This window comes from Microtus ochrogaster, chromosome 21 (assembly GCF_000317375.1).
Source record: "Microtus ochrogaster isolate Prairie Vole_2 chromosome 21, MicOch1.0, whole genome shotgun sequence".
NCBI classification, from domain to species: domain Eukaryota; kingdom Metazoa; phylum Chordata; class Mammalia; order Rodentia; family Cricetidae; genus Microtus; species Microtus ochrogaster.
The window spans coordinates 30,113,836-30,125,409 of record NC_022022.1 but is presented as its reverse complement, the minus strand read 5'-3'; the positions used below and the strand labels follow the sequence as shown (position 1 = coordinate 30,125,409).

The 11,574-nt window shown below is 44.1% G+C and overlaps 1 protein-coding gene across 2 annotated transcripts in view; it reads left to right on the top strand.

Moving 5' to 3' along the window:
- Positions 1-11,574, top strand: part of Nfkb1 (nuclear factor kappa B subunit 1) — a 115,232-nt gene that overhangs the window by 65,952 nt on the left and 37,706 nt on the right. For both annotated transcript variants that reach the window (XM_026784082.1, XM_005357324.3), the window contains exon 7: positions 5,578-5,726. In XM_026784082.1, coding sequence (XP_026639883.1) covers positions 5,578-5,726 — 149 coding nt within the window. The remainder of the gene's footprint in view (positions 1-5,577; positions 5,727-11,574) is intronic.

Genomic DNA, 11,574 nt, shown 5'->3' with positions numbered 1-11,574 from the left:
AGGGGTCCCCCACCCTCAGAGCAGGGCTGTGTGCAGGTAGAGGGGTCCCCCCCCCTCAGAGCAGGGCAGTGTTCAGGTAGAGGTGTTTTTGCCTGCTCTGGGCAAGACCCTCCTATCTGAGAGGTGGTTTGCACTATAGTCCCAGCCTGAGTCTCGAGCTCCATGTACTGTTGGCCACTCTAGAAGGGAGTGCCAGGAATACTACAAATCCATGAACCCTGCTGGGAAAACAAGTGTGCCATTAGTAGTGAATGAATTGAAGGGGTTTCCATGCGTCCCATCCCCTGCTTGCAATAGCACAGCAGTGCTCAGAGGATGAAGAGTGAATTCCACAGTGTTCTTGGCTGTCCTCAGAAGGTTACATCGCTTGTTGCTCAGTCTGTCTAAACTTGTTTTTTTTATCTGTAAGATGGGGGTACTAGTGCCAACCCTGCCTATCTCAGGGTCATCAGAAGGCCCAGATGATCTCCACAGATAAGAAGGAAGGAAAGAAAGAAGCTGCTTGGTGCCAGACACTGTGCAGGCCTCACAAGAAGCTGCAACCAATGTAGACACAAAGCGTGAGGTTCAGAAGTTACCCACTCACGTAAGATTGCAGAGCTGGGTGAAGGCAGAGTTGGGCTTTGATTCTGGGTTAGAGGCACTCAGCATCCCCTGTCTCAGCGAGAAAGAGACCAATTCAGCACTTTCTATGCCAGTAGGGGTGATCTCGTGTAGCAAGCTTTGATCTCTGCTTCCTGGTTGCACAAATAAATAATTGAGAACAGTAAAGTGACTGCTGTCCTCCTCGAGAGGGTATATATTATTAAAATAACCTCCTTGTCTCTCTCCTGCCCGTCCTTCCCCTTCTCCTTCCCGCTCTCCCTCTTTGTAATTTAACTTCCGTGGAGAAGAGTAAGTGTCATGGTTTAATGTTAGCTGTAGTATTTTTTTTTTCCTTTAAATGGAAGAGACTCAGGGAGACAAGAGAACTTGGATCCTTCTCACACCTGGCTCTGAGGCCTTTCTCACAATACACATCAGTGCCAACGAGCAGGCGTTTCTGTAACCACCGTGTTCCTGTGCTCAGATGGGCAGAGCAGAGCCATAGAGCTCTGGAGCGAGCTTGGCACGGAGAAAAAAGGCTGAGCCAAGTGGTGACATGGTGCAGTGACATCATGACTGGGCTTTGGGGTGGGGGAGACCGGAGTTCCAGGGACCTGCCAAGTCACTGCAGTCACAGGAACCAGGCAGTGCACTTTGGCTTCTTCCCCAGGGGAATGGGGAACCACTACTGACCCCACATGGCTATTGTGGGGATCGCTCCCTCGCTTTCCATAGGTAGCGGTTGGGAGTGCTCTCAGAAATGAGCAAACAAGCCAAGTAAAACGTTGTTAACCCTTGCTGGTCAGCTACATATCATTCCCCAGTCATTGTCCATACAAGGACAGTAGTGGAACCTTCATAGGCTGGCATCATGAGGAAGGTGTCATGGAAGACTCGGGTTTAGGTCTTCTTTTGAAGAATGGGTACCATTCTCAGTGGGAAAGAGAAGAGACCATGGCTGTTGGTGGAACTGTGGAGAAATGCCTGTGGGGTGTTCCTGAGCAAGGCCAGGCAGGGGTCAGGAGGACTGCGAGAGCACTCTGCATGCTCTCCGCCTGCCCTCCTACTACCCTCTCCCTTCAAATCTCAGTCTTAGTTAGTTGTACTGGAAGCTTCCTGGCCATGTCTAAGCCCTAATAGAAGGTCCTTCTGACAAGTTCTCCAGTTAGGTTTTACATGTATTGTTGAAATTATCCGATTAGTATCTGTCCCAGTGTTTAATTCCCGTGAGAGCAGATGAGGCTTGTTCTGAGCCAAGTGCAGCCCGCACTCCCTGATCTTAGGGGCTTTACAAACGTTCTCGGTGAGGTGATAGACTAGACAGGAGACAGTTAATATCTGGGATTATCGATCCCCTCGGGGAGCAAATGTTGTGTTATCTCATTTAATCTTAAAGCAGTCCTGTGATCATGTGTTACTGGTTGGATTTTCAAGGTGGAGAAGCTGGCATGTGGGACTATTAAGTGTCACTCCCTAGCAGCTGGGGGATTTGAACCTGACTGGGAGAGCTCTGAACCTAGCCATGCTGCTTCATGTGGTAGAGTGGAGTCAGGCTCCCAAGCAGAGTGGGCTCCCAAGCAGAGCCTGTCTTTGGTTCTATTTGGACACTGGGAACATTTCTGTTCCCTTTGTAGTCATCACTCCGAAAGAAAACGTAAGCTGAAAAGTATGGTTTTATGTCTGATGTCGTACATTTCTGCTGCTTCTACTTCCTATCAAAGTACTTAGTCAAATTTATCCAGACAGCAACCTGGACTTTTAAAACTCTGATTCTAAGAAGATTCTAGACCACCTGCCTCTTCTAACCCCATTGAAGAAGCAGCATGTGCTTTCCACGGCAGGGCAGGTTTTTTAGGTAGAAGTATATGGTTGACCAAGATGGGCGAACCTGAGCCCATCTTCTAGTTCCAAAAGCAGTTCTGGCTTGTGGACACAGAACTTCTAGAAGAGTCTTGCGTTTTGTCTGGGAGGCCAGCAAAGTCTGGTTGTCCCCAGGAATGGCAGCTGCCACTAGAATAACATAGTATTTTCAATAAAAGTAAAACACAGCAATGTGGAAAATGACTTCTCCTAGGAATAGAAGTGGGCCAAGTGTCTTCCAGCCAGTCGCCTCACAGACGTTTGAAAGATCACCTCGGGCAGCTGTGATACTGCAGGCCCCGTGAGTGGAGGCATAGCTGACGTAATGTTCTGTGGTCTGCTGCGCCCTCCGTGAGGACTTACAAGCTCTAATGTGTGCTCTCACCACAACCCCTTGAGCATTACTAGCCATTGAACAGATACGGAGACCAAGCAAGTCACCCAGCCTCGAGTGTGGACTGTCCTTGCAGTCCATGCCCTTCCACTCTTCTGAGCAGCTGACCGCGCAGGGTAGCACCTTGTCTCCCCGCCTGTGGCTGGACACCCACCATGTACTCAAGAATATGGTCAGACTCTTAGAAAGACCTTACTAACAGACACAGTTGCCCTCCGTAAACTTTGTTTTCAAGAGACTGTTCTGTGGAGAAGTTAATATTTCCATTAACTTCATAGAATAAATTTCTAAATTGGTAGCAAATACCCTTTGGTCTCCATGGCATCCTAGATGATGGTTCCCCAAGTTATCATGTCAAGGTTTGCCTGTGCCATACAGCTGTGTCTTCTCTCTCTCTCTCTCTCTCTCTCTCTCTCTCTCTCTCTCTCTCTCTCTCTCAGCCATACAACTGTCCTCACACTCAGGTTCTCACCCTCTCTCTCCTCCCCACCCCTCTCTCTTTCTGACGGTATCTTGGAAAGTACAGAAAGTCCAGGGCCCTCCCAGTTTTTATTCTGTGGTCTGTGTAAAAACCAGATGATGCCATCCTGACTTGGACTCTCAGAGGGATCAAACAGCGCATTAGTCACTGGCAAATCTTTCAGGTTCTTTACCTCAGAGTCCTCCCAGTTCCTCATTCTTGCCACCCGTCAACCATGAAGTTAGTAGTAAGAAAAACAAGTGAACACACCTCCCACCTCTCTTCTCCAGCACCAGTGACTAACAGGAGCGTCAGAGGGCTCAGATTCCAGAGTGACTGGCCTTCCTCACTGAGTTCTTTCTGCTTAAGTGGAAAGCTAGCCTGATTTCACCCAAGTGAAGCGCTTCCTCGCACTTACTCTGCTGCGTTCCTGTGCACCCTGTCAGTTACAAGTTACTTGTTTGGCTTGGTACCCCTGCTGATCCTTGGCAGACTGATCTCAGATCTCATCACCCAGAGCTGGGGCATCAGTCATTCAAGAACTTTTTATTCTTTGTCCTACACTTAAATGGAAAGGCCACTTGCTAAACTCACTTCATTTTAATACCAGAGAGAGCTTGAAGTGCTTTGGGGTAGTAAAGGTTAAAGTTAGTGCAAAGCCTTCCTTTGCATTGGCTTGTTCCCCACTGTGGGAAGGCAGTAAGGAGTAAGTCTTGGTCCATTTTCTGTTATGATAGCTGATGAGTAGTTTACACAGAGTTAAAGTTCATTTGGCCGGCAGTTCAAAGGCTGGGAGGCTTCAGATACGGCAGCCACATCTGGTGGGAACTCTGCAGTCTGAGGACAAGACAGGAAATTACATAACAAGATAGGCCATCCTGGCTTAAGTATCTCTTCCTCTTTGTGTAAGGCACAGCTCCATTGGATAAGGGACTGACCCTTATGGCATATTTGACTTTACCTCCTACAGATCCACTTCCAGTACAGGCTGAAAACATCTCATGAGTTTTTGGCAGGGTTCAGAAGCAAACCGTTACAATGCTGCATCGGGGCTCAGTCAGGGAAGCCCTTGAGGAGTCTGCCCAACTGGTTGGAGGGCAGGCCAGTGTTGATGGCCACAGTAGCTCTTCTCCATAGCCTCTAGGGAGTAATACCAGAAGTGATCAAGCTCTGACAAAGGTTCCATTGTGGGAAATCCATATTAAGAAAAATTCTACAGAGCCCTGCCTCAGTGGAGTCTTAACAGTTGAAGGGGATGGTATTAGAAGCAAGCTGGCTGAGGAAGGCCGTGTCTTCACAAGACGCTTTATTAGCAAATGCAGGTGCTTCGTGTTTATTATCAGAAGGGCTTCCAGAGATGCAATGCATTTCAGCAACAGGTGAGATCTATGACGGGTTCTGACTTAAGAGATTCAGAAGGGGAAAATGATGGCACTGAGCTTTTTGTGTGATTTTTGGTCTTCATGGGGGACAGGTCCTATGCTGTAGAAGTCAGGATGGTCAATTAGACAAGAAAGAAAACCTGGTCTCTTCTGTTTTTTTCGTCATTATTGCTGCTCCCATCGTGTTAGCGATATACACATAAAAATTACCTCACATGGAAACTTAACTGCATGAAAGAAGAGCCAAATAACCAGAGGTGAAACCGAAGAATTTCCATTCAGGGAGTTTGCTCTGTTATTTAAGAAACTTAAGAGGCGCCTGACATGTGCATTGTAAGTGTCAGAGTCCAAGGCGGAGGAAACTACTGAAGATAGGCGGGTGTCGTAGTAAGTGACCGTGGGCCACGCCATGGGCTTGCACTGTTGAAACCAGCATTCGGAGCCAAGTCCCAGAACAAGGCTTCCTTCTTGGCCTAGTTACAGGGCACGGCATTAGGGTACATTCTTTTTTCGTGCCTTTACTACATCAGTCATCCATTCTCTCCTCATGCACGGTTTTCCCAGTTTTTGTCTCCCAAAATTGTGACAAGGATACAGAGAATAAAACAGTTTTGTTAGTAAGGAGGATTACTTAGGGACGCGAGTGTTAGTTCACACTAACGATGCGTACTGTGTTTTACTGTCTTGCTTCCAGGATATTCAGGCTCACCACATAAAGCAACCCCCACTAACATTTCGATTTATTCCCATCCTGTCATGTGTTCATCATACATTTTTAAGTTAAGCTATAGTCACATGTATACATTTGCAAATTTTTATATTGTGTTTATGCTCACTGATTCCACTTTACAATAAGGTCAAATATACTAACTGTTAACAATGTGCTTCTCATATAGATTTGCAACTATGTGGGACCTGCAAAGGTTATTGTTCAGTTGGTCACAAATGGGAAAAATATCCACCTGCATGCCCACAGCCTGGTGGGCAAACACTGTGAAGACGGGATCTGCACTGTGGTAGCCGGCCCCAAGGACATGGTGGTTGGGTAAGTGGGGGCACACAGTGCGGGGGGAGATGGGAACGGTAGCACATGAAGCGCATGGGTGGGAAATCAATAAGCCCTTCATCACAGACCTGTGCGAGGCCTGAGAGGGTCTGAAAACACACACACATACAAAGCCAGGGGAATGTGTGTGATTGCCTTTGAACCCTAAGGAAAAAAACAGTGATCAGATATGTGACTGCCTGAGACAATCCTAGTGTTTATAGTCTTGGCCTCCCAGAGGTGTGCGGTTCAGTTGAGTGATGTTATATTTATAGGACCTGACCTAAGAGCCATTTTCAATTTATCTTTGTGCCATTTTTGTCTCCTGGACATAAAGATAAAGACAAAAGCAAAAAAGCAAATGTCACCTCCTTAACTATACAGAAATGGTTACCTTATAGATGCTTTTCGCTTCTTTGGAGCAGGGTCTTCACTTGTAGTCTAAGGTTAACATGAACTAACAACTGTCCTTCTGCCTCCTGAGTGTTTAGGTGCTGAGATTGGAGTCACGCACCACCACAGACAGCTCTGAGTTTATCTATTTGTGATTCCCTTAATAGATTCCTAGTGGGAACATTTGAGACATGAAGGAGATAAATATATATTGTTCCAACTCAATGCTACTTAAGAAGTATGCAGACTAAGTAACCAAGAAATGCAAGTTGGTTTGAGCATGCATTCGATCTTAACAGTAGATAGAGATTAGTGTATTCATTCAAAGTCAGTCAAATAAAACAATTTTTAATGAATGAAACTTTATGAAAATTATTTTATTTCTAAAGAATCAAGAAATAATAAGATATAATTATGCCCTGAGGGTAAAAATGCTTATTAAACAAGTGTGATGACCCAGGTTCAGATCCCCTGGCTGCACAGAAAAGCCCATTGCAGAGCATGGGGATGTGTAATCCCAGCTCCCGTGGGGGTGATGGGAGGCAGAGATAGGAGAATCTCTGGAATCCCATGTAGCAGACAAACAGCAGACTCAGTGTCAAACCTGAAGTTGTCCCCTGACCTCTGCATACACACACAAATGTGTGCACACATAAAATAGATATTCGTTATTCTAAGGGTTTTTTTTGTTTGTTTCATTATCCTGAAACAGTAAACTAGCAGACAATGTAGTAACTTAACCCAGAGTGAAAATTGATGTAAGCATTCATTCATTTCAGAAACAGATTACTCTTACTTTGGGGGTTCTTAAAAACCACATATGAGGGCCAATCCAGTAGCTCAGAAAGCGCACTTTCCACCAAGTCTGAAACCTGAATTTAACTCCTATATCCCACGTGAATGGAGAACCGACTCTGACTTCCACATGTAGCAAAGGGTTATGCATGCAGCACACACAAAAATAAGTAAAACGGAATAAAATTTTAAAATCAAAATAGTAGTTGTCTTAGGCTTTTAATTGCTGTGAAGAAACACCACAACCACAGCAACTGTTACAAAGGAAAACATGTAATTTGCGTGGCTTACAGTTTGAGATGTTTAGTCTATTATCATGGCAGGAAGTGTGGTGACACACAGGCAGACATGGTGCTGAAGAAGGAGCTGAGAGTTCTACATCTTGACTTACAGACAAGGAAGTGAACTATGTAACTGGACTTAGCTTGAGCATAGGAGACCTCAAAGCCCACCCCCACAGTGACACACTTCCCCCAACAAGGCTGTACGTATTCCAACAAAGCTACACCTTTTAATAGTGCAACTCCCTTTGGGACCCATTCAAATCACCACAATAGCTAATTAAAATAAGTTTTAAAAACAAAAGATAAGAGCTGGGGAGATGGATCCATGTGTTAAGTTTTTGCTGTACAAACTTCAGGACCTAAGTTTAGATCTCTAGCATCCACATAAAAAGTCAGGTGTAGAAAACCAAGAAAATAAATAAAGTAAAAATAGGGAAAGACTGGGCATGGTGGCTTTAACTTGCCTTTAGTCCCAGCACTCAAGAGACAGAGGCAGGATCTCTGAGTTTGAGGCCAGCCTGGTCTACAAAGCAAGTTCCAGAACAGCCAGGACTACACAGAGAGACTCTGTCTCACCCACCCACTCCAAAAAAAAAGCCAGATGTGGTGGTGGTGCACCTGGGGCCCTGTTGTAGTGTGGCGGGGGACAGCAGACAGCCAGCTAGTCTAGCCAGTTAGTGAGCACTAGGCCCAGGGAGTAACCCTGCTCAAAAAATGAGGTGGAGAAGCGACTGAAGAAATTTTCCTGCCATCACCCTGTGGCGTCTGTGCTCGTGGATAGACTGTCTGTTAATTTGATTAATTATGTATAACATCATTCAGAGTTTCCTAAGTTTCTAACATCATTCTTAGTTTAAGTGGTGTCTGCTAAAATCCCAGCAAATGTGGGCTTTTTATGCAAAGAAAGAAACTGCTTAATCACCTGTGGTGAAGTCTGGATTCCGTTGTCTCGAGTCCCTTGTTCTCGGGAGGCACAGCTTTCGTGTTCCTGGGCATTTCTTTGTTTGACTATGAAGATGCTCAAGTGGGAAAAGCCTAGAGAGAGGAGCTTTTCTTTAAGACTCTAAAATCTGATGCTTTTGATGTTGGAGGAATGTATCTAAATGGAAGGAAGAAGCTCAAGGTGATTCTTGTGCACTTTAACTTGTCTCGGCGTCTCCTGAAAGGGCGGTCCTCTTCTTGGTCTGTCACGTTTGGGTCCCTTCCAGCTCCTGCCTGGCTTATGAGAGGCGAATGCAGGGTTCTCGTCACTTTCAGACAGTTGATCCATTATGGTTTCTGCTGATTTTACCACAGCAGTGCCCATCCCTTTAAAGCATTTGCAGTCTTTTGGTCTTGTTTAATGCATCTTACAATTGCATACTTTTGAGGAAATTATACATGGAATTCTCTATTAGTAATATTTATTATTATAAAACTTCCAGTATGTAGTATGCATACTGTTGTTTCTCTGTGTTGGTTTAATAATCTTCAGTGATTTTAGAAGAAACTACTGGTGGCTGTCTCTGTAGCTCAGTGGGAGGGGCCTGCGTGGCGTGCACAGGCCCTGGGATGATCCCCAGCAGCAGCATCAATAAAAAAAACCAATGGTTATTTACTCTAAGCTGCACGTAGCAACAGTGCAATAGATTGTGCATCTGTAAGCAGAGGGAGGAGGTCTTCAGTGTCTTGTAGTGCAGTGGAGGGTGTGGTTCTGGAGTTGAGAGTGCTCACCGTTCATTTAGCAAGCATTTCACCATCTAATTCCTGAGTTTGCTCCCTGGGGTTTGATTTAGTTGTCGCTAAGTGGGAATTTCTAATGTTAGAAAGCTTCGAGAGATGTCATCAAGGAGATGCCACCTGAGTTATAGTATCTAGCCACAGCAGCTTTTCTCACTGGGGTCCTTAGAGTGGCTGTACTCACTTTACATCTGGTATTTAACAGAGAAAATTCTGCCCACAGTATTTCCCAAAAGACACCATTTCTTTCATGATTCATTCATCTCTGTGACCTGTATCTTACTTTCTTTTTTTTTTTTTTGTGGGTGTTAAAACAGCATGTTAGTTGCCTGGGAGCCAGAACAGAAATGGGGGCAAGTTGCATGACTTTGGAGACTTGAATTTCTTTTTTTACAAAACCAGGAAGACATACTATCTCCGGGCACTTTCTATCTTCAACATTTTAGACCGAGCCAATGTTAGCTAATGCTATAAAATAGCAAGAGCAAACTTGCCACTGTCTTTCTATGGTATGACATCGATTAGTTTATTTAGTTCTGACTTGTAGGCAAGAAATTTAGGAAGGCAGCCAAAGTCATTTCTTAGACTTGTCAATACTGGAAATAGAACGAAGATAACCTGTTTTCAATAATACATATTACACGGAGTATAGATTCACAAGCAAGGCACCAGTCCAAAACATTAAGATATGTAAAAAGACACCAAGAAGACTCGCAGCTTTGCAGGCATCAAAACCAGAAGGATCCCACACACTTTATTTACCGTGTCTCCCACACCTTCTCAGTTTGAGTTCTCAATAAGTTTAATTACTGTTTTCAAGATTATTATATCAATATTAAAACATTCATCTCTTAAGTTTTGATTATGGATTTAATGATTTTAATATAGGGTTATTCTTTTAAAATTTTAGTTAGCTTTCATAAGTCCTCTCATTTATTATTCATTTATTTAAATTTTACCACCTTTCTTGATTAAAAAAAAAATCCTGTTTGGTATTTTATTTTGACCTAGAATGTTAATTTTTCGCCAACATTCTAGTTCTTTGAAACTTTTCATGCAGTGGAAAATGTCTGTGCTTTTCTGCTTTGTGTAGCCACATTCACCAACAGCCACCACGCCCTGTTTGTTTCCTGGCAACCTGGGTTGAAAGAGTTGTGCAGTTCTTTATTTTTCACAACTAAGTTATAGAGCATATATCACTAAAGCAGTGGTTCTCAGCCTGTAGGTCGTGACCCCTAGGACTATCTGAAAACTCAGATATTTACATTACAGTTCATAACAAAATTACAGTTATTAGTAGCAACAAAAATAATTGTATGATTGGGGGTCACAGCAACATGAGAAATGTATTAACAGGTCTCAGCATTAGGAAGGTTGAGAATCACTGCTCTGCGGGCTGTATAAATATAAAGCACAAAGGTGAACCTTTGGCCTCACTCAGTGGAACTGCTGCGTTATTAAATCCCTATTTTAGAGATTCAAACTAATTGAGGTTGGTCATTCTGTGTGACTGGAGAAGATTGGCCAAATGTGGACCTAGGCTAGAAGTGTGCCGTTCCAAGTTGGGGTATGCACTGTGGTCAAGGACTGCGTTTGAAGCCTGTGAAATTAAGGACTAAGTCTTGAAACAACAAATGCCAAAGAGGGGCCACTTGTGAGCCCCAAACTGAATCCCAAAGGATTCAGACACATCACGACTTCAGAAACAGATGACAACGAAGATGAAAACATCTGGCTTACTGCTTCATGTTTATTGGTGGCTACAGGGTCACGTCAGCCTGGGTCTTCTTTAAGACTGATGCCTCCATCCAGGAGAGTCTAATTTCGCAGAGCAGTGTAAAGCCAGGTTCTCCAGCCTCAGCATTGCTCAGAATTAACTGAAGAGTTGGTTAAAACACTTTGTTTGTTCAATAGGTTTAGATAAAACCCCCAAATTTTCAGTATGTTCTAAAATAATGTTGATGTTGCTGGTCTAAAGACTCCCATGTTATGAAAACAAGAGTAAGAAGCAAGGTTGTGCTGCCAGCCCTTTTATTAGCGGGTGTGGCCTTTCTGTTTTTAAAATGTCATTGCTGCAGTAGAAACCCTTTCAAGTGTTCATTTCTGTGGATTTTGATAACCACATGGCTACGAACATCAAGTGTGCATTGCTGCCAACCCCAGAATCTCCGCACGCCTCTCAGCAGTCAGCCCTTCCTCCACTAGAGGCCTTGAAAATACTGACGAGTTTCCTTTATATACAGTTTGCCTTTTTAGAATTACATGCCGTAGAGTCATACAGCACACAGCCTTTCAAAGCCTGCCTCCTTTCACTCGGCGCCGTGCATTGAAGTCCTCTGTGTTGCTCCATGCGTCTGCTCTTGCTTCCTTTCAGTTACTCTGTGGTAATGCATTTAGGGACTGGGGCCTACAACCAAGCACACTTGGTTTTTCCAGGGCTTTGAGATAAGGTTCTTTGTGTGTGAGTATAGTTTTCATTTCTCTTGGGTAAATATTCAGGAACAGAATGACAAGGACACTGGCTACTAGAGCAATGTTTACAAGAAAGGGCCAAGTGATTTTCTAAAGTGGCTAAAGCCTTCCTTGTATTATTCCTTAGGTGCTTGTATTTGTAATATACTAATAAAATCTATTCTTGTTTTCTTTGACATTTTATT